Here is a 21,300-nt window from a genome sequence, read left to right on the forward strand (position 1 = left end):
TACTGTAGAAAATCTAAAAGAGGGTCAATGTTACTTTCAACAATGGCATTTTTTGACTGGTTTTCGATTAGTGGTTCGCCCTAACGTTTAAATAAAGGAGAGAGGTGGAGTGATACTTTATTTCACGATCTGTTTAATTACGTTTCTTTACGTACTTTACCATAAAACATCACGTAAAAACTGAAAACAAACTTAACTTACACATTCTGGAAAAAGAACATACAATTGACTAAAACGATTTTTCTTCCTCTTTATGGAAAACATTTACATCACCTCGAAAATCTATTTGTTCTTCTTATCTACTCCTAATTTCGATTCCTCAGGTTCGAACTTAACCGAACAAATTTCTGACGAACAAGTAAGTTCTTTCCTTTAAGGGCGAATTTTTCTTGTACTGTATAGTGTATATCGAGGACGAATTTTCAGATTGTGAGTATTCCGCAACATCTACATTAAAGAACGAGTAAATTAGATTATCACATCGTCAGGAGGTACATTTTTGGTCAGAAGCAGAGATGTCATGTCAGGTATTATATGGTTCATCTGCAATAAAGATTTGGAAGTACAGTGAAACGGAAAGGAACTGGACTTTACGTTAAGCAGCTAAAAATAAAGCGCAAAAAGGGACCATCTACAAATCTTCGCGGGGAAGGAGGAAATAAAAGTTCACAATACATGTCAAAAAAAGATTGCAATGGCGATTATGTTACATTACGTACGCATTTTTTTCTTCGGAAACGGCTGAAGAGGAGAGAAGACTGCGTTTCCGCCAATTCTCCAAATATTTTTCCATTTAATAGAAGGATTTGGACAAACTCAAATCCAGAATGAAAGTGCTACCAAGAATATACAAAAACTGTTAGGGGTAACCCTTCCACACTTTGAAATAGCCTCCATATTTCATCAAGGAATATTTGTCCCCTGGATAATACAGTCCGTAAAATTGTTCCTTTAATATTCAGCGCTGGAGCATTCGCATCGGAAACTCGCTCTAGAAGTGTTCGAATAGAAGTGGAGTGGCAGAATGAATTCACAACTCACGAAAACGCAATCATTTCCTTCGGAGCGAAAATATTTCGGGGGCCAGGCTGGATCCAACCAGACACCCTCTTCATTAAGGCCAGGGTTACTCGTACTACTCCTAGACCTCCCACAAAATCTGAAATTACCTCTTGCCGACTGTTAGCTATGCGCTTGAGAATATTAAATAAACCAGAATAAGGGTAGTGGACAGAGTGGGAATGGTAAATCGTTTTCTAATTAACTAAATGACAAAGTGTTCGTCTTTTCAATATTTCAATGCTGTAAAAGGAAGGGGCGCAATAAATTACTTTCAATCGGAAAAACCACTATCAGTTGTTAGTGATTAGAATACCCCACCCAGAGGGTACCTATCCCTATTTTTTAAATTTCACCTAAAGGATCTAATACTTATTGCATTTTAGCATTTATCATGGAAACATTTGACCAGAGCATTGAATAAATCAATGACCAGAGTATCATATACGATGGTGTATGTAGATATGCAACTTGTTGTATACCATCGAACTTTGTGTTGCAATAAAAATACTTTCATCATTTACATTAAATTAAGAACATAATTATATTATAAACAAAAACTTAATTTTAAATGTATCACAGTAGATTATTTCCCACGTTGCAAGGAATCACAAGAATTTCGCAACTTCTTTGGTTACATTCGCTCTAAACTGCTTTCTGGTTATTTCAGATTGCTAAAAAGATAATACAATATACAATAATAATTGGCGTCATTTTACCTTTAGTGCATCTTCCAGTTCCAGATTATACAATCGTGACAGTCCCTTTATATTTCTTCTCAATATGCGCAACAGCTCAGATCTGGTTATCTTGAACGGGGGTGGTTTCGTTGTGACGTTTGTGGGGGCCGCCGGGGTGGTTGTCGTGAGCTGAAATTAGTTTTATAACACCCTCCTTAGAAAGAACATTGAAAACTAATGGATAAATAGTTTTACTTTCACATAATTGAGTTTACAAAGTATATATTGAAGGTTACCGAAGCATTCTCTGGCAAAAATTGGTCATTGAAGAGTTTGTTAATCGAATTCAAGGTGAATCTGGTGTCGTTCCATTGCTGCAAATTTAAGTGTTATTTTCGAGGCAGCCTGAAACGCGCTTACCTCGTAGAAGATGCCAAATACCTGCCGAAGGGGACCTGGTTTGCTTTTGGTGATAACAAATCCTCTTTTTCCTCGAGATTGGTCCTCTTTTCCCGGTGGAAGTGCCTAAAAGTTTAGTTATACGCTGTAAAATGCCGATCGTTAGGCTTACCCCTAGATCTTTGGTATGCGCGGAGTTTGGCGTCAGATGCAGGCAGACCACTATGAAAGAGACTAGGTATAGCAAGATTGAACGTGTTAAAATGTCCATAATCTAAAAAAGAAGAATTCAGTCTTTTCATTTTCAATTTTAAGCCGGTTCGCATATTGAAAACTTTTCGAACGAGACGCGTCCAGGAAATTGTTGCTGAAATTAATCACAACAAACACGCCTAGATAAATTAATTATATTTAGGTGTGATAAAAGCACTATCATTGCAATTGACGTCATTCGGTCAAAGTATTATGATGATCTCAGTGTCAGCCCTAAAAATTACTTCACTATCTTTTTTAACCAGAAAATGCCAATTTGATAGAATGATACCATACAACAATCGTCTAACTATTTATCCCGTCTTGATGGTTAGTTCAATAGTAGGTACGCGTTTGTTGGTAATTAAAATTCGTCTAAAGAAAGATGCTCGAAAGAAAACTCCAGGAGACGTGACCCTCGTGAGGGGGCTTAGAAGAACGCGTCTCAGTAGCATATAGTCACAAGTGAAACCCGGCCGCGAGTGAATTAAGTGCATTGAAAAAATGCTACAAGAAAAATTCATTCACATGGACACGTCTAGAGAGGATATATGTTCCTAAGAAAACTCGTTCCGGCTAAATTCTCTCGAGGAAAGTTCAATGCGGAAGAAGTGGTCATCAGAAAAATGAACCCCAAGAACATTCAGATCGGAAAATTCGTCTAGACAAACTTTTCTAGGGATTTTCTCTTTATGCCCAAACAGTTTGCATATGCAATCAAATATCAAATACATGTTCCCATTCTGTCACACCCTTTAACCAAAAAATTCCGTCGATATTTGGACTTCCTAAGAAAGGGTTGACAAAACGTGTTTGATTCGGATCCCAAATGATGTAATCAGAGCTCAGAGCCGTATCTAATATAGTGATCGTAAATTTGCAGGGGTTTGCATAATAATTTCAAAATATTTTGTGTTGAATACAATAAATCCAAAAATTCGATTCGGCTTTAGATATCCAAAATGAAGCGTTTACTGGAAATACAAATGTAGAGGAAGCAATGCCAATCAGTTTATACGAGGGTGCATTTAATATAAAAGGCATTGGCTTTGAAAAAATTCCAGAAGGGTCCATGCATACGGATAGGTGGTGCTTCGGCGGCAGCCAATTCAATTGAAAAAGGAAGTAATATTCTAAGGTTTTCTCAATTTACCTGATCTCCGGAAATAAGAATATTGGTGGAACAAATAATTATTGATTTTTTCTCAAAGAGGGAGGAGACTAAAATTTGGACGCACTCTAGAACCAGGGTGTTGCATCACGAAAAGAATTTTTTGGACGGGGCGGCGAGGACCTCCCCCCCTTTTTACCACCCCTACGTTAGTAAAGGGGTGAAAAATGACCCTCCATTTTTTACCCGTTTGAAGCACCAGTGGGATCCAAATCAAACAAAATGTCACACGAAATCCTGCGCTCTTGTTAATTTGTGACAGTTTCGAACAGTTTTGGATCAATATTATTATGATAAGGTCAACAACTGCTTTGCACCATGAACCAAAGCAACGCATGAAATGGAATTTGAATTGGAAGTGTTAATCACATCATATTTTGAGTACCTACGTTTCCTTTGAAGCTAAAATCCAAAAAATAATGGCATGTAAATTAGAGACTTCTAAAAATCGCGTGTAAATCTTGTTTACTCGCTCACATTTGTTAAACCCACAACAAAAATAAATGTGAACTTCTTCAAAATTTAATTGTTATAGTTCATATGAAACGTGCCTAAACAATAAAATAATGGTTTTTCCAAAATTATCTACCTTAAAACCCTAGTTAAAACCCTTAAAACAAGCCCCGAATCTGTATTCTTTTGCATGCAATTAAATATTTCCAATATTTGGTTATTTGAGGAATATATCAAACTGTGTACAGCAGAGCTGGGCAGAATACTTTCAAAAAGTATTTGAATACCAAATAGTAGATACTTTACACAAATCAAAGGTATTTGAATACTAAATACTTTTACGTCCAGCACAAGCGAATACTAGATACAGATACATTGAAAAGTATTCAAATACTTTAAAAAATAAGTATTCAAATACTTTAGAATGTATTCGAATACTTTCAAAAGTATTCTAATACTATCAAAGGTTATTCGAATACAGTAAAAAGTATTCAAATACTCACTCAAATATATTAAAAATTTAAAAATAAGATCGACCCGGAAAAAAAATTTTCTTATAGAATGTGGCCTGTAGAATCCATAATTTCAAACAGTTCCAAGATTGGGCTACTAGTTCAAAAGTTACAGCCCTTTGAATTTTTTTTCGAAATTGGTTCTAGTCTGTAACTTTTGATTGAGAAGTCTAATCGAAAAAGTACGAATTGTTTTGGATTCTACGCACCAAAATTAATAAGAAAAAGTGTTTTCCCGAGAAATTTTGGTGTAGTCGCATTTTTGGTAAATAAGGAAGGTTATACACTGCCATTTTTTGAGGCCCGCAAAAAAACTGTCTCAGATCGACCAGGAAAAACAATTTTCTTATAGAATGTGGCCTGTAGAATCCATAATTTCAAACAGTTCCAAGAGTGGGCTACTAGTTCAAAAGTTACAGCCCTTTGAATTTTCTTTCGAAATTGGTTTCTAGTCTATAACTTTTGATTGAGAAGAAAACAAATACTGCTTCTATAAAAGTATTTAATTACAGATTTGAATACTGAAAAGTATTTACAAAATCGAATACGGCCCAGCTCTGAGGTACAGTTTAGGAATTCGCCAACTCGACAAATAGTTAGTTCCCTTATATTAATAACAATATTGCACAAAATCGCCAAAAACATACTCACGTAGTAGTTTTGATAAATCCCACACTCAATTTTTACGCAAACTTCTCCCAAACTACATTCAGTTACTTGTGCACATTTTAACAGTTCTGAAATTGGTGTTGAATTTGATTAAAGAGGTTCGCAATAACCTCGTAACTAAAACAAGTTAAAGTGAAACTCTCTCTTTCAGATCCTTATGTAATAATTACGCATTTATTGCAAATGAATAATACATTCCTCGACTCAATTTAACAAATTTCCCAAAAAATTTGACGTAAATGAGAGCGAAAACTCATTTAATTTTCTTTTCTCCGTAAGTTATGAAAGTTCAAAATTTCTAATCTAATTTGAATAATTTTCGCTAGTTCGCGAAAATGTCAAGGTAACTTGTTTTAACCCATCACTAAATGCCTACTAAAGTGGGCCAATTATTTCGCAATGTATCTTTTCAAACCTATAACGTTGTGCATATTCACATTATTTGGTATTTCCCTTTACAAAATAACGCAATTTTGTCAAAAATTGTGCTATCGACTGTTACCCATTACGAATTTAAGTGGGTGCGTCGAGCTCGATCGATTTGGTACCAGTGGACGATTCTAAATTCTGGTCACTTATTGGCCAAAAAGTTACAGCGGAAAATATTACATCTACCTTTTACTCAAAATGTGTTAGCCCACGGTCAAACGTATCAGTTTTAAGAAAACCTAGTCCCTGAAGTATTGTGGTCGTCGGAAAATTTTGAAAAACAACTTTAGCTCCTTTTATTTCTAAAAATACATTTTCAATTTGTAATTAAGCTTCTGATTCTGATCGTGAGTGAAGGTAGCACTATTCAGCAGATCCGGCATCTTAAATTTTATGGCCAACGGCAGTTTAAATGGGAAACAAAAAGTGTGCAGTTTGTGCCACAAGCAACGGGCCAGTAGGAAAGAATAAACCGCCAATGAGGCAATACAATGTGGATAGTCCATTTGAAAGAATAGCACGCCCCTTTCGGGAGACAGGTTTGGGAAACAAATACATCTTGGTGGTCATGGACTTTTTCTGTAAATGGACAGAAGCGCTAAGTACCAAAGCAAGAAGCGACAACCGTGGCAGACGCTCTAGTAAATGAACTTTTTTTATCAGATTTGGAGTACTCCTGGAACTACACTCTGATCAAGGAAGAAATTTCGGGTCAGCGCTATTCCAAAGCCTGTGTCATTTATTAGAAATTCGCAAGACGAGAAACTGCCTTACCCACAGTCAGATGGAATGGTAGAACGCATGAATAGGACAACGGAGAAGTATCTGTCAAAAGTTGTGTCCGATCACCAGCGAGATTGGGATTAATTGTTCTTGATGGCGAACCGTTTTGCGGTGTAGAAAACTACAGGATAGTGCAGGTTTCGTGTTGCTTGGCCGAGAACTCGTATTGCCGTGTGATTTGAAGTTTGGTACAAGACCCAGCCAGGAACTGGTAACAAAAGGCCGGGGTGGAAATATTGCTCTGTTGATTTAACCCCAGTAGAACCCCGCAATCGATTCGTAAAACGGTGGCTTTTTCTTCAAGAATGGAAGATGCACGAGGGGGCCGTCGAGACGAAACAGTCTTAAGAAATGGTCAATGTAACGAATATTCCAGAAATACCGATAGACATCGAGGCGCCATGAACGATCGACGATAGAGAGCAACAGGAAATGTCCGGGAAAATGACGTGTTTGCCCTAGAACCTTTCGAACCGTTCTAAAAACATTCTAGAACAATTGTAGTTTACTATATAAGCAAATTGTAGCATATTTCAGGCAGTACCAATTTCGATGCACTTGTGCTATGTTATAAATTTGAAGTGATAAATAATAATTACTGTATAATCCGCCCACAGTATCAAATGTTTGCATTCTTAAGTGTCTCCTTGTGGTCATGGTCAATGATGCCTAGGAATTAAATAACATTTTATTCAATGGCCTAGGGGAGTGTTGTATTTCTCGCCAATATTTTTTAATAGGTTCTATGTACTTAAATATTATTAACTACAATATCCAACAACTTATAAACTAAATGTTCGTCGTTATTGTGTTTTGCGGTGATCATACATTTCAACTGTGGGAGAATGTAACTCTATCTGTTAATATGTATTGTTTATGTAACTCTCCATTTGTGCACTATGGGAAATAGACAAGAGTACCTAGATGTACAAAAATTTATATTTACATAGGTAATGAGAATGAAGAATGGTGGTGAAGTGATATTAAATAGGTCAATTTGACTCAATCTATAATTACTAGTTAGATATGGGTAAGTACTGGCTACAGAGGATTTGGAAAGACGCTTCGCCCTCATTCCAAATTAAAATGACCCTAATCCATAATATTAGATCATCCTAGATGAAATTACAATCAAATAATTTAGAATACGAAAAGTACAATCGGCGTGTTAAAGAGAAGTGTAATAATAATAAGATCTCAATTGCACGTAATTGTTTGCAAAGACTATTTTAAGTGGCAAATAAAACAACCATAAATGATTTGAATATAATTTAATAAAATTCAAGTACAACCAGTGGGTGGGAAATGATAAAAACGTCCGTCAACAGGATGCATTTATCAAATACACTTGAAGAAGAATCTGTACAAGTTACACGTACAAATGTTACAAGCGCAATGAGATGGATTCACTTTCCTTTCGAAACGTAGTAGTGATTTTTGTGATATGCCACAGGGTTGTTTTTGGTGATTCGAACGGTGGAGCGAATGGATTTGCACCTGCACGTATGGTTTGCTTTTGCTTTTTTCACTAAAATATACTAAAGGTCAACAAGATAAGATGTACTTGAGGCGCCATTGTGGGCGTTAAGTGCGAATGACACCGGGAGCTAAATGAAGTTATTATTTTAGAGATACGTCCAAAACCCATCTGGAACGCTACTTACACAGACTCTTTAAAGCAAGACCTTTTATTAAATTACGATAAATTTGCAAGACCCACTCAGCATTACAATGTTACAACTGTTAACATCGGCCTTTCGATACTTCACGTTGAAATTAACGAATTCAAATCAACGGTTAGTGTTAATTCCTGGGTCAGGCTGGTAAGTTGTTTCTGGCATAGAAGCACAACGTCAAATTAATGCCAATTTCAGTCATGGACCGATGACAAATTGAAATGGAACGCCAGCCACTATGGTGGATTAAGCGATGTGAACTTCGCCGACCACGAAATTTGGCAACCCGATGTCATGCTGTACAATAGGTAAATAGCATCCTTTGCCCAGTGTTATTTTTTTAACAAATATTTAGGATCTTACTTTTAGTGCAAGTGGCAGTGCTGTTAGTCATCTAGGTGGAACGCATTGCGTTGTTAAATCCTCAGGAGAAATCGTATGGGTGCCACCCACCCAATTAGTAGCACTATGTGACTTGAACCTAAGATATTGGCCTTTTGACACTCAAATCTGCTACCTCAAGTTTGGTTCGTGGACTTACGATGGATCCGAAATCGACATCAAAATTGCCGACGGTGCAATTGACGTAAGACTTCGAGCTGGAACCAAACTAAGTTACTCATAATATATCATTTTAGTTAAGCTACGTCATTGCCAACGGAGAATGGGACATAACGGACAGTAACGTCACTAGGAGCGTCAAATACTACAGCTGCTGCGATGAGCCCTACGTTGATGTCGAGTTCAAACTAACCCTAACGCGAAGATCCCCAGCATACAAGGCGATAATAATCGCACCCGCAGTCGGTAAGTTTCCAAAAACCGGTCTCGCGAATTAATCCACCTTGTATAGTAATCATCATGCTCACACTAATGGGCTTTTGGTTACCGCCACAAGCCGGCGAAAAGGTACTGTTGAACGGATGCACCTCCATCATCATAAGCATTTTCATGGTCTACTTCACCCAGAAAATTCCAGCGATGGGCTCCCACACGCCACTCATAGGTTCGCATACACAAAAAAGCCTCCCCTAAATGTTCGCTTGTAGTACTCTTTTACAGTAGCAGTCTGTACGTCGTTTGTTTTTCGATGCTGATTTCGGTCGCGGTGATCTGGCTGTCGAGAACACAGCACACCCGTTTGTTACCATGGGTGATTAAGAAACCGCTCACTGGAACGTTAGGGCGGGTGTTAGGTTTACAGCACTACGTTAAAGAGGTAAGCGATGGAGATGAAATGTGTAAGATAGAAAATCGAAAAAGTTCCAGAATCCCTTGCACTCGCAAAGGGTAACCACGGAAGAAATGCGTGATCATCAAGTGACCGACTTTGAAGAGCACCAAACCAGAGATGACCATCAAATTATAGGCACTGGCCGAAAGGTACCACTGCAACACGACTGGATATTATTCGCGGCTGCTATCGATAGAATATCGTTTATATTTTACGCATGCCTGTTTGGAATACTAGCCGCTGTTTACTCAGTTTAGAAATGTTATAGTTTAGATTTTTTACTTTATTTTAGCTCTTTGGGCGCTTCCTTTAATTTTAATATACCTGTTATAAACATGTTTTGTGTAATTATTTACGAAATCGGAAGATTTGCATTAGTCCGAAGTTGGGAGATGTCCTTTGATTGAGTCCCTTGCAAGAAGGTACCGAAAACGATGCATATTCTTCCTAAACGTCTGTTGGTCGACCCACTGTTGATTAGTCGCCTCTTACGACATGCAGTGTCTCTGCAGTAGGGTTATTCTTTCCCCGACTCTACACGGATAAATACCAAGTGAACATGCACACAATAGAAAAACGAAGAAAAATAAATTTTGTGATCCCCCTGACAAGTTCCCGTTAAATTCCGCAATGCTCTAGCAAAGATAAAAATGATACAATTGACAGCACCGGAGTTAACTTTCACTGAGCACTCCTGCAAATTAAAGATTGTGGAGAAGGGGGAGGTTAAGGGCGCATATACCTGTAGGAAGAGAGCATTAATTTAAAATAACACTGCTGACTGCATGCACACCACCATTCACCAATATTTGAGAAATTCACAGATTCACCCTCTTCTTCACTTCAAAATCTTCGCAAGCAATCAAATTTGACACTATCTAAGTTCGCATCATTATAATTTGACACCGGCATATTAGCGACCTGGAAGACATCCCCTTTCCCGAATAACCACTCTTCAATGCTAAACGTTTTCTAAGAGCCGGTTTTTGTATCTCCCTATATTTATTGGGTAGATAAGTACCTGCACAACGAATGTATCAACAACGGTGTCCATGGAGAGAATACCTAAAGTTATTAGAACTTGGTAAATCGAAACCTAGGAAAACACGCCCTAGGTAATTCGGTCCTAGGAAAATATTACATGTCGAGGTATTCCGAAGAACGAGTATTTCTGTCTTGGAGTGGAGTTTTCCTGGACGCAAATTTTCCTTCTTCCTCATTTTAGAAGCGAATTTTCTGGAGGTTAAAATTCCGGAGACGAATTTTCCGTAACGAAATATCTAGAAAACAGATTGGATACACTTTTTATAGAATATATTTTCCGTAGGTAAATGCTCCTTTGTGGTGGTGGTGAGTGATCTCCGGAAGAATGAGAAGATTTGCGCTCTTATTACGATTCTATAACTCTAAAAACTGTTATACATAGAGTGGTCCATTAAAAGCGAAACAGGCACATTTTTGTCGTCCTAAATTTAAAGCTGTAATTTGATATCACTGCAGATATAGTGCCGACATGAGAAAATCCTTTCATCCTTCGGGATAGCTACCTACACGTGGTTTTAGTATTATGGGACAATTGGATGATTAAATAATAAAATACGCCGTCTCTAACCTACTACAAAAACATGGACGTTGTCACGGAGCGCAACCAGAGACGCAATTCAGGAATTGGATTCTCAACACGCCCGTTGAAACATCGAAGTTGGCCAATTCCAGAGTGGTGCGCAAATTTCTGAACACCGGGGCCGGAAGACTTTTGGTCAAGATGTCCGCCTGCTAATCCACTGATGGAACATAATGGATCTGGATCAGAGCTGGGCAGAATACTTTCAAAAAGTATTTGAATACCAAATAGTAGATACTTTACACAAATCAAAGGTATTTGAATACTAAATACTTTTACGTCCAGCACAAGCGAATACTAGATACAGATACATTGAAAAGTATTCAAATACTTAAAAAAAAGAAGTATTCAAATACTTTAAAATGCATCCGAATACTTTCAAAAGTATTCTAATACTATATCAAAGGTATTCGAATACTATAAAAAGTATTCGAATACTTTGAAAAGTATTTCATTAACTTACTTTGAAAAGTATTCGAATACAGTAAAAAGTATTCAAATAGTTGTCACTCAAATACATTAAAAATTTAAAATAGTCTAGATAAAAGTCTTAATACTACTTAAAAAATGAAGGTATACTTTGTATGGGGTTAGCTTTTTTTATATTTCTATTGTTATATACAAATTTAAGGGGAGTAAAAGCGTATTATTATTATTATATTATTAGATAGGAGGTACCTACCAGGACCTTTCTTATACCAGTTATATCCTTAAGAATACGTGTACCAGTTTTCAAAGCGATCGTACGTCGTGCACATGATACGTACGCCTTTCTGAAATTAATACCAGCGATTTTGGAACAGATCCATTTTTGACCATCCGTTTGTCCGTGTGCATGATAACTTGTTTAGAAAAGTGCGATCGCTTTGAAAATTGGTACACATGGTCTTAAGGATATAAGAAAGGTCCCTATTGTTTTTAAGCTACGTAGACTATCGAGTCAAAAAGTTTCACTCCAGGATCGTTCGGTATTCAGTTGTATCGGATTTTTATATTTGATTTTGTGACAATGGAAACTTTCCCTAAACATTTCTAAATTGTTCTCAAATATTTGAATAACTTAAAAGTACTGCCTTTTTTTGTGGCTCGAAAAAAAATTGTCTCAGATCGACCCGGAAAAAAAATTTCCTTATAGAGTGTGGCCTGTAGAATCCATAATTTCAAACAGTTCCAAGATTGGGCTACTAGTTCAAAAGTTACAGCCCTTTGAATTTTCTTTCGAAATTTGTTTCTAGTCCATAACTTTTGATTGAGAAGTCTAATCGAAAAAGTACGAATTGTTTTGGATTCTACGCACCAAAATTAATAAGAAAAAGTATTTTCCCGAGAAAGTTTGGTGTAGTCGATTTTTGGTAAAAAAGGAAGGTTACACACTGCCTTTTTTTGAGGCTCGAAAAAAAATTGTCTCCGATCGACCCGGAAAAAAATTTTCTTATAGAATGTGGCCTGTAGAATCCATAATTTCAAACAGTTCCAAGATTGGGCTACTAGTTCAAAAGTTACAGCCCTTTGATTTTTTTTTCGAAATTGGTTTCTAGTCTATAACTTTTGATTGAGAAGTCTGATCGAAAAAGTACGAATTGATTTGGATTCTACGCAACCAAATTAATAAGAAAAAGTGTTTTCCCGAGAAATTTTGGTGTAGTCGATTTTTGGTAAAAAAGGAAGGTTATACATTGCCTTTTTTTGAGCCCCGAAAAAAAAATTGTCTCAGATCGACCCGGAAAAAAATTTTCTTATAGAATGTGGCCTATAGAATCCATAATTTCAAACAGTTCCAAGATTGGGCTACTAGTTCAAAAGTTACAGCCCTTTGAATTTTCTTTCGAAATTGGTTTCTAGTCTATAACTTTGGATTGAGAAGTCTAATCGAAAAAGTACGAATTGTTTTGGATTCTACGCACCAAAATTAATAAGAAAAAGTGTTTTCCCGAGAAATTTTGGAGTAGTCAATTTTTGGTAAAAAAGGAAGGTTAAGTATTCAAATACTATGCGAAGTATTCGAATACTTCTCAAAGTATTCAAATATCTTGCGAAGTATTCGAATACTTTACGAAGTATCCAAATACTTGCGAAGTATTCGAATACTAAATATTTGTGAAAGTATTTGAGTTACAAATACAAATACTGCTTCCATAAAAGTATTTAATTACAAAGTATTTGAATACGTTAAAGGATTTGAATACTAAAAAGTATTTACAAAATCGAATACTGCCCAGCTCTGATCTTGATGCAACCGTTATCAACCAGGGCTCGTACAAAGAAATTCTTCACATCAATAAGTATGCTACAAGCGGCCTGTGTATCTTTGGGATTGGAAACAATCTTAATTGTCGATCCTAACCCTAAACCTTTAAAAATCCGTCTCAACCTCTGGCCATGGAACGCAGCACTGCAAAAGAGCAAGGGCAGTGAAAATTTACTAACTCTAAAGCTTTTTATTGCAAAAATTATCATTTTATGTATTTAAAAAATTATTTACAAGCTCGAAATTGCCTAATTTTTCCCTCATATATACTCATAAAACAAATCATCGTCATCGTAATCATCTGGCGTGCAAAAGAAAAATTCAATCAAATTCAAAATTGGACCTCTGGAGAAGGGATTTGCGTAACGACCTCTTTTATCCCTTAAATACGGGTATCTTTTGTAATTAAACATTTCATTCGTCGTGAGATTCATGCAGGCGTGCAGGACCTGAAACAATATTTCACCTTGACTCAAAAATTAAATGGTGTGGTCACTTACAGAGGTACAGGTTAGTATCCATCCGAGTCCCGAGAAGACGAAAGCCTCGAGCAATCCAAGAATGTACATAATTCCAAAGCCTTCAATTGCGATGCAGTAGGTCGCAAAATAAATGGTGTACGAGCAGTTGATGGCGACGCTCATTACGAAAAGGAAGAACCACAGGCGATTCTTGAGGCCGACGCAGTTGTAAATGAATGGGCAGTGATGGTCGAAATAGGAAACGCATCGGTTACAAATTCTGCAATGTTTGGCTCGAAGCGGTCTCAGACATCTACAACTGTGACAAAGTCTGTTGAGAAATGAGTTTCGTTTCTTCCATTTATCGAAGTACGGAATTTGATTAATTGCCCTGTAGTAGCAGTCAGAATTCATGGTAACGTAACCGGGATCTCGCCGATTCGCAACTATCCAGCAAATCCACATTACCAAGTTCCAGTAGATGAAACAGTAATGGGACCCTCGCAGTAAATGCCATGTGATTGGAATGCACTAAAAGCGTTTACTTAGAGATTGTGGAGGTGATAAGGGGGTGGCTCCTTACTCTAATTATGTACATGGGGTAACCCCAGAGAATTACGGAGACCATGAAAATTACCAGTGGGCACTTCGAATTACCGGCACGTCCGTATAGCAACCCCCAAATGTCGGAGATGGGCGGAAACCAACTGGATCGACGTTTCTTTTCCGCTTGTAATAGCTGCACTATGTCCCAATGGCGATGGCTTTGGGCCAACATCAAAGGGGTCTTATCGTTCTTGTCAAGCGGCTCTAAGTCAATACTACTCTAAAATTGCGTAAGTTGAGGCAAATGTCTCAAAGTGCAACCATATCATACTTTTTCACATAGAATTTTAACACAAGGCACGCTACCAGACAGACATGCCAAGTGCAAAGGAGTAGATCCAAAATGGTCGGATTTTTGTAAATTTACGCCAGAATTCATCAGTAACTTTATAACATCCGCGTGGCCTTTGTAAGCGGCCCAGTGTAAGGCTGTATCGCCATTGATATCAACTAAATGATGCAGGGCGCCCATTCCCAACAGATACGTGGCGGTCGCAGTTCTTCCAAACATGCACGCTGTCATTAGGGGCGTCAGTCCTTTGAAGTCGGCGGAATTTACAGCGACTTTCGCCTGGAGAAGGACTTGAACTACGGCCGCGTGTCCTTTTCGGCACGCCCAGTGTATCGGTTTTGGCCCTTGCGTGCCCAAGCATGGCAAGTCGACCGGAGCGCCTCGGTCTATGAAGTAACGCATTATTTCCACGTTGCCATCTAGGGCTGCCCAGTGAGCCGGCGTGTAACCCCATTCGTCTCGTGCCCGCAGAATTTGCACACCTAATTTTTCGACAAGATTTTCTATGTCTTGCGTTTCCCTGCAAAATGCACTTTATTTAGGAACATTTGGTATCAAGTGGGACCGTGTCATTTAAACGAATCAAAATTGTTTGTAAAAAATGTGTACTCCGTTTCGTGGTTTTACTTTACTTCGAGGTTTACAGCGAAGAATGCAAAGCAACGAGTCTTGGATGAAGCTAATTGAAGCCCACGAAAAGGAATACTTCACAAAGAAAGTTAGTGTAATAATATTAGGATTGCGTTTTAAAATTTTCTCCAACAGCGCGTTCAGTTCTTGGATTATGTTAAAGCGGAAGTGGCAAAAGGGAGAACGATTGAAGATTTGAGCGCGGAATTGGAACGAGAGCATGGGCAGTCTCAGAGCAGTAGTCTGAAGTTGTCTCTCAAGGAAGAAGATTGCTACGTCACCAAGAATAAAGAGTTTATGACTTATGCGGCTAATGAATTGAAGAATGGCAAACTATTGGATGATCTAATTACGGAGACCAAGGAGAGGATCGACAATGTTGCGAGATAAATTGTAGAAACGATTTATGAATAAATTGTTGACTTTTCTGTGCGTGGTAGCTAATCTGCTTTCCAATCTCTTCGGTCAACCAGCTATTGAATTTAGTTTAGCTCATTAAAATCAAAGCAAACTATGCCAGAGGGGTCCAATCTAGTATGTACGTAAAATTTGAATAGAAATGTCATTAAACATGTTTCGAAATACAAAATTCTTGTGTAACCACTTACAAATTTCGAGATTTAGGACCTCCGCGATGGCACGAGATGAGACGTCGGGTAAAAACGAAGTAAGCGCAAAGAACCCAATTCAAAAATTTAGTTTTTTTTCTAATGATCTTTGTCTAGGATGAACAAGCATTTTTACAGCGCTTAAAGACGATTTTATACGGCGAGAACAGCACCAGCAACGTACCAGCGAAAGAAGACGTCGATGAAACGGAAGTTGACCACGAGGACGAACCAAAATCTTAAAATGTACTTCAAAATTGAAATAAATCAAGTTTGCTCTACGCTCTTTTTTTATGCGCATGACATTTCGATCATGTCTAGAATTTTTAAAAATCTCCTGCAGTTACATTCCAGAAGCTACGGTTCAATAAAGGACGCTGGTGGAAAGTGGAGTGACTTACAAAAAGCTCGCGAGGGCCAATACTTTGCTGCAGAGGTGAGCATTTACATATACAACTTCCGACCGTCAAGAGTCGCTTTCAGAACAACAAGTTACTCCAATACATAAAAGAGCAATTAAAAAAAGGCAGAAAGATCGAGGACATACTGGAGGACGCCAAAAAGCACATTCAGCAAGCAAACGAAGAGAAAAAAAACTCCTAAATCTTACCCCGACTTAACTACATCGAAAATCGTTTTATCGTACGCGTCCGACGACTCTTGCTCCGTGGAATACCTATTTGCATCCCTTTCGTAGTTGATCGTGTTATTTGGATTATCTGTATCCGCTACCATACTACAGGAGGTCTGAGGCAAAGCCCATACGTTTTGGGCCGTGCCAGGGCTCGGATACACTTTACTAGGCGTTCTGACGACTGTTTTATCCCCCACACGAAAAATTAAATTGATTTAATGCGGTTATTTTTCTGCTTACTGCAAAAACAATATGCGTTTACTATATTGATCTTGCGCTAGAACGTCTCGGCGTGCGCAACGGTGCCATGCATCGCGATGAATTTTTGATTTTTCAACATCATACAGTGTGATTGTGTGTAACTTTCCAATACGAAAATAAAATCAAAGTTTAATTTGTTCAGTATTTGCAATTTATCAAAAGTTTCTGATGAGGTTGCAGCAGGATTGCAATTTGAGACCGTGTCTTCAATCATGATTAAACATAAAAGAACACCTTATAAATAAATTTGGAAATTATTTGACGAAATAGACATTTTGTCTAGAGCAGCCCTACCTGATGAACATGACCCTTGACAATTTATACCAGAATCACATTAACTAAAAGAGATCTCACCCGCTCAAGCACATTGTACTAAATTACCACTTTTTGGATTGCCAACAGGACAGTGTTCTGAATTTCTGATCCAATTTCCTTATTCTCCGGATGTATTTGAAACCAAAGTACGTACGCACATTAATACGTCTCCAATTCAAATAATTAATGCGAAAACTCCTGAAAACTGAAATGGTATAGTTTTTTGAAGATTTGATTTTTAGTGTCTGTAGGTCTTTTTAATGGTTTTTTTTACAGTATAACAACAATAAGTATATTAACTAATATCACTAAACTATTTAGATATAACATTAACGATTGGGATGAGTGAAAGCCGATATAACAAAACGTCGAGGATCTTGTAAACTGACTTTGCAGAGGCAGACTCCTTCATAAGGAACAGCAACGCGGATCAGCTGCACCTGCTCCCAAGTTATCTTTTCTCTGCGGAAACGCTTCGGGGTCGCTGATGGTCAAGAGGATACCGGTGTCTGTAGTTGAGAACCTTAGCGTGCTTCTAAGGTGTTCCCTCTTCCTCTTCGAAGTCGTCGAAAGAGGTGACATCAGAACATCGTGATTATGACACACTATGAGAGGGTTGGTATTTCTACGCTAATAGGAGCAGAAGGTGTGTAGGCGTAGGGAAGTTTTCCTTCGCTATAATAGCAGGAGAACCCTGAGGGATACCGGAGGCGGACTGATCACGGTTTCCTGGTCTTCTTCAATCAGAGAACGGGAATGTAAGGATGGGTAAAGTTAAGGATGGGAACGGAAGGAACGCGAGTTAGGGTGCTGAGAGGGAGGAGTACTGCTCCAGAATTCGCGTCGTAGATTTCAACATAATGCTAGCATATTATGCGAAGCTACGTATGTCTGAAGAAATCCCTCTGATAAAATGGCATACAGAGCAGTCGGCAGCGGAATTCGAACCCACAACCGGCTTCCCTCAGACTGAAGTTTTTATACCGATGCCTGTCTTAGACCATACAGTACACGGACTGCTATTATAGCCCTATGCTTTCAACACAAAATTGGTGGTCATGGATAGGGGCACTGTAGTTGTGGATATGTGAATCTCAGGGTAAACTAAAGTCGTGTAAACACCAATCAAGATCGCGGAAACAGCAGCTTCTGTAGCAACCGAGGACCTAGTACGGGAAGCATTAAATACTCTTAGCTATCTTTTGTACGTTCACAAATAAGACTAGGTTTGCTTTTTTGACTTGTCTTCGAAGAGACTCGTTTGCCCCGAAACTCACATACCCAGGTACGTGATGTCATTGACCATATTTTGGTTGTAATTAGCCCGTTGGTATTCAAGGTCTATCGGAAGTAAAATACAATGAAACGAACTGTAATCATTTCTCCATTTAAATCGAGGTTCTGAATCTAATCCGCCACTTAAAATGCGCCTGTTTCTTATTTCTAAAAAGAAATGCAGAAAGAAATGCAGCTACCATGAAAAAGGAAATGTTGTAAATCAAAACTACAATTACAATGCATGTAACATTATTATGATTTCAGGAACAAATGAACAAACGGGAAATTTTAAATGAAAGCATCTCACTCTCCATACAGCGCGATTGTCTAATAAAATGTGAAGAAGGTATGACTAGGAAACGGTCGACCAACAGTTGTTTAGTCGCCTCTTACGACACGCAGTGCCATCTGCGATAGGGGTATTCTCTCCCGCCCCTACACGGGAGAACATTGGTGTAAATTGGATTTCATTTTATTTTATTTTTGCCTTTATTTTTGAATGGACGGGGTTTCAACCAATGCTGCTCTATACCAATCCAACCCACTATAGATTTACAAATATCCATTCCCGAACCCGGACTATCGAATCAGGGACCTTTAGTACCGCAGTCCAGCTTCGACTTGCATCTCACATCCAAGTCCCCGTTTTTTTATATTCGTTGTCTTTTTCACTTGTAGAATGATCGCTATCTTACGATATTTTCGGACCACCCTTTTTGTTTCACGCTTTCAGTTTTTACGCAATTATGGTGATCTGCCACAAAATATGAATTATGATACTGAGACTGACAGTGTTTATTATGATAGTACCAAAGCTTACCTACTTTAAAGGTGCAGGAAGGCGATTCGGCGGAAACGGAAGGAGGTGGCACTCGAGCAGCGGCAGAAGCAGGATAGAAAGTGTCAAGGATACAGATTCCAGCATATCTAGAGAAAGTTACCCCGAAAGCGATTTGGGATGCTCTAGCCCACGTGTCTTCGAACGCAAGAGTATTGCCAGCCGAATGTATTTGAATAGGCAGATTAGTCCATTGAAATGTTACATTTTTTTGGGCTTAGCGTGCGTTTGCCAGAGTCCGCAATTTTATTTTTTAGATATCAAGGAGGGGTTAGTCTATAGTTAAATCCAAGTTTGTGGGGTTGTAGCCCTTGTCCCGCGGCCGCGATCTTGAAAAATGGGGTGCAAATGGTTTTTATGGTTTATCTGACAAACTATTGGTCTCCCAACAAATTTGTTCAGACATTTTTGAATATGAATAAAATTCTCTACAACGTTGGTCCAGTAACTTTTAGTCGTATAACCAAAAGTAACAAAGTTATAAACGAAAATTGATGAACATTTTCTAAAAAATTTTCAATTGGTCGTTATAACTTTTTTTCTCGTCATTTTACAAAAAAATGACATCAGGCCATTTTTATAGAGGAGTTTTCAAGGAATGATTTTCATTACAAACTTTTTCGATTTTATTCATTCATTAAGATTTTATAGCGCTCCAGTATTAAACTATACATAAATATTAATGATTTTAACGTACCTTTCTAATGTTCTTAATGACATAATTACTGTTTCCTTAGTCTTTTTGATGGACCAGGCTGCGTTGGAATTGAAAACAAGTTAAATGTACCTACCCTTTGTCACTGATTTGGCGAATCGTTATCTAATGCTGTTAAAAGAATCATCATCTTCATTGCCACCATATAAAAAGATGAAACAATATTCACCAATGACAGTGAGCAAAGCAGGATCGAGGAACAACGCTATTCCACTTGCTAACTCTGGATGTTTCTCCAGTGTTATGAGAAATTTTAGTTTGCCAGTGTTGTGAGCTGATGATGTTGTGTTACGTCCTGAAAAAGCATGGAGAAACAGCAAATTATCCGCAATGACGTTTTCGTGCATAAAACCTTCTTTGCTCCAAATGTCGTGAGCAACACATGTATGTCGATATCTTCAACTATACAATAGTAACTGAGTCAAACGATTGGGATGCAGCAAAAGCAGAACGAACGATGAGGGGGTCTGCATCTGATTGTGCTTGGTCGACAGTGAAACCCACCTCTGAGAATGAATTTTTGAGAAGTACAATGAAACTAGCCTTGTTCTTCTCATTGCCAAGAAATTTCTCTTGTGATAACGTCGGTACGGCGTTCTTATCGAATTGTACTTCTGTCGACTGATGTTTCTTCGTGCGACGCAAACGGTGCCAAGACTTAGTTCCTGCGACATCGGGGTCTTCTGAGCAGCCGTCTCGTAAAGGCAACACTAATACGTAGATGTTCTTTTATCCCCACCCGGTTATTATCTTTTATTCCTGCACAGTATTCTCGAAAATGAACACTCTGATTTTATGAATCTAGAGAATTAGTATTTGTTTCGTAGCGCTGTAAAATCTTAATTAATGAATAAAATTGAAAAACTTTGTAATAAAAAATATTCCTTGAAAACCCCTCTATAAAAATGATCTGAGGTTATTTTTTTGTAAAATGACCATAAAAAAAGTGATAACAACCAATTGAAATTTTTTTACAAAATGTTCATCAATTTTCGTTTATAACTTTGTTACTTTTGGATATACGACTAAAAGTTATCGGAGCAAATAAGTTGTAGAGAATTTTATTCTTATTCAAATATGTCTGAATAAATTTTTTGTGAGACCAATAGTTTGTCAGATAAACCATAAAAACCATTTGCACCCCTTTTTTCAAGATGGCGGCCGCGGGACAAGGGCTGCAACCCCACAAACTTGGATTTAACTTTAAACTAACCCCTCCTTGATATCTAAAAAATAAAATTGTGTCCTCGGACAAACGCAACCCCAAATGTAACTTTTCAATGGACTAGATGTTGTTCCTGAGATTCGAGTCCGCCAGCCTCCATCAGAGGGATTTTCTCAAATTCGAAGAAACGGAAGGAGACTCGGGGATCACCGGAACCGGCACGTATTGTGGTAGGCCAGTTCGAGCACAACATACCCCCGTGTGTGGCATAAATACTACAAAGTCCAAAATGCGGAAGCGAAGTGATT

The 21,300-nt window shown here is 38.1% G+C and overlaps 4 protein-coding genes across 5 annotated transcripts; 2 read left to right on the top strand and 2 right to left on the bottom strand.

Moving 5' to 3' along the window:
* Positions 1-1,338: 1,338 nt before the first annotated feature.
* Positions 1,339-5,327, bottom strand: LOC116169362. Its single transcript, XM_031485434.1, has 6 exons — positions 5,178-5,327; positions 2,311-2,412; positions 2,160-2,264; positions 2,036-2,113; positions 1,779-1,928; positions 1,339-1,733 (listed from the first exon to the last, which is right to left on the bottom strand). The coding sequence occupies exons 2-6, from the start codon at positions 2,407-2,409 to the stop codon at positions 1,668-1,670; spliced, it is 498 nt and encodes a 165-aa protein (XP_031341294.1). The 5' UTR covers positions 2,410-2,412; positions 5,178-5,327; the 3' UTR covers positions 1,339-1,667.
* Positions 5,328-7,741: 2,414 nt separating this feature from the next.
* LOC116168393 (acetylcholine receptor subunit alpha-type acr-16-like) lies at positions 7,742-9,655 on the top strand. 2 transcript variants are annotated; one of them, XM_031484198.1, is made up of 8 exons: positions 7,742-7,910; positions 8,037-8,230; positions 8,282-8,391; positions 8,453-8,669; positions 8,722-8,890; positions 8,937-9,089; positions 9,133-9,302; positions 9,347-9,655. In XM_031484198.1, exons 1-8 carry the CDS (start codon positions 7,808-7,810, stop codon positions 9,572-9,574), a joined length of 1,344 nt encoding a protein of 447 aa, XP_031340058.1. In that variant the 5' UTR covers positions 7,742-7,807; the 3' UTR covers positions 9,575-9,655. The 2 variants fall into 2 exon arrangements, with proteins under 2 accessions (XP_031340058.1, XP_031340059.1); XM_031484199.1 differs by having other exon boundaries at positions 9,353-9,655.
* Positions 9,656-13,194: 3,539 nt separating this feature from the next.
* LOC116169751 (palmitoyltransferase akr1) lies at positions 13,195-16,699 on the bottom strand. The gene is made up of 5 exons (XM_031485913.1): positions 16,397-16,699; positions 14,528-15,068; positions 14,234-14,476; positions 13,690-14,181; positions 13,195-13,638 (listed from the first exon to the last, which is right to left on the bottom strand). Exons 1-5 carry the CDS (start codon positions 16,519-16,521, stop codon positions 13,450-13,452), a joined length of 1,590 nt encoding a protein of 529 aa, XP_031341773.1. The 5' UTR covers positions 16,522-16,699; the 3' UTR covers positions 13,195-13,449.
* On the top strand, positions 15,120-16,067 carry LOC116169752. Its single transcript, XM_031485914.1, has 3 exons — positions 15,120-15,266; positions 15,314-15,845; positions 15,904-16,067. Exons 1-2 carry the CDS (start codon positions 15,150-15,152, stop codon positions 15,566-15,568), a joined length of 372 nt encoding a protein of 123 aa, XP_031341774.1. The 5' UTR covers positions 15,120-15,149; the 3' UTR covers positions 15,569-15,845; positions 15,904-16,067.
* Positions 16,700-21,300: the final 4,601 nt, after the last annotated feature.

Source organism: Photinus pyralis, unplaced genomic scaffold, assembly GCF_008802855.1.
Source record: "Photinus pyralis isolate 1611_PpyrPB1 unplaced genomic scaffold, Ppyr1.3 Ppyr1.4_LG4, whole genome shotgun sequence".
NCBI lineage: Eukaryota > Metazoa > Arthropoda > Insecta > Coleoptera > Lampyridae > Photinus > Photinus pyralis.

Bases quoted from the DNA above. Each gene is read 5' to 3' on its own strand.
- LOC116169362 (XM_031485434.1), bottom strand. From the start codon at position 2,409: ATGGACATTTTAACACGTTCAATCTTGCTATACCTAGTCTCTTTCATA. The intron at 2,114-2,159 runs GTAAGCGCGTTT...TTAAATTTGCAG, and splicing joins TATTTGGCATCTTCTACGAG to CAATGGAACGACACCAGATT. The intron at 1,929-2,035 runs GTAACCTTCAAT...AACTAATTTCAG, and splicing joins TTTTGCCAGAGAATGCTTCG to CTCACGACAACCACCCCGGC.
- LOC116169752 (XM_031485914.1), top strand. From the start codon at position 15,150: ATGTGTACTCCGTTTCGTGGTTTTACTTTACTTCGAGGTTTACAGCGA. The intron at 15,267-15,313 runs GTTAGTGTAATA...TTTCTCCAACAG, and splicing joins AGGAATACTTCACAAAGAAA to CGCGTTCAGTTCTTGGATTA.
- LOC116168393 (XM_031484198.1), top strand. From the start codon at position 7,808: ATGGATTCACTTTCCTTTCGAAACGTAGTAGTGATTTTTGTGATATGC. The intron at 8,231-8,281 runs GTAAGTTGTTTC...TGCCAATTTCAG, and splicing joins TTAATTCCTGGGTCAGGCTG to TCATGGACCGATGACAAATT. The intron at 8,392-8,452 runs GTAAATAGCATC...TCTTACTTTTAG, and splicing joins GATGTCATGCTGTACAATAG to TGCAAGTGGCAGTGCTGTTA.
- LOC116169751 (XM_031485913.1), bottom strand. From the start codon at position 16,521: ATGGTAGCGGATACAGATAATCCAAATAACACGATCAACTACGAAAGG. The intron at 14,182-14,233 runs GTAAGGAGCCAC...AAACGCTTTTAG, and splicing joins ACCCCATGTACATAATTAGA to TGCATTCCAATCACATGGCA. The intron at 13,639-13,689 runs GTAAGTGACCAC...ATATTGTTTCAG, and splicing joins GGATACTAACCTGTACCTCT to GTCCTGCACGCCTGCATGAA.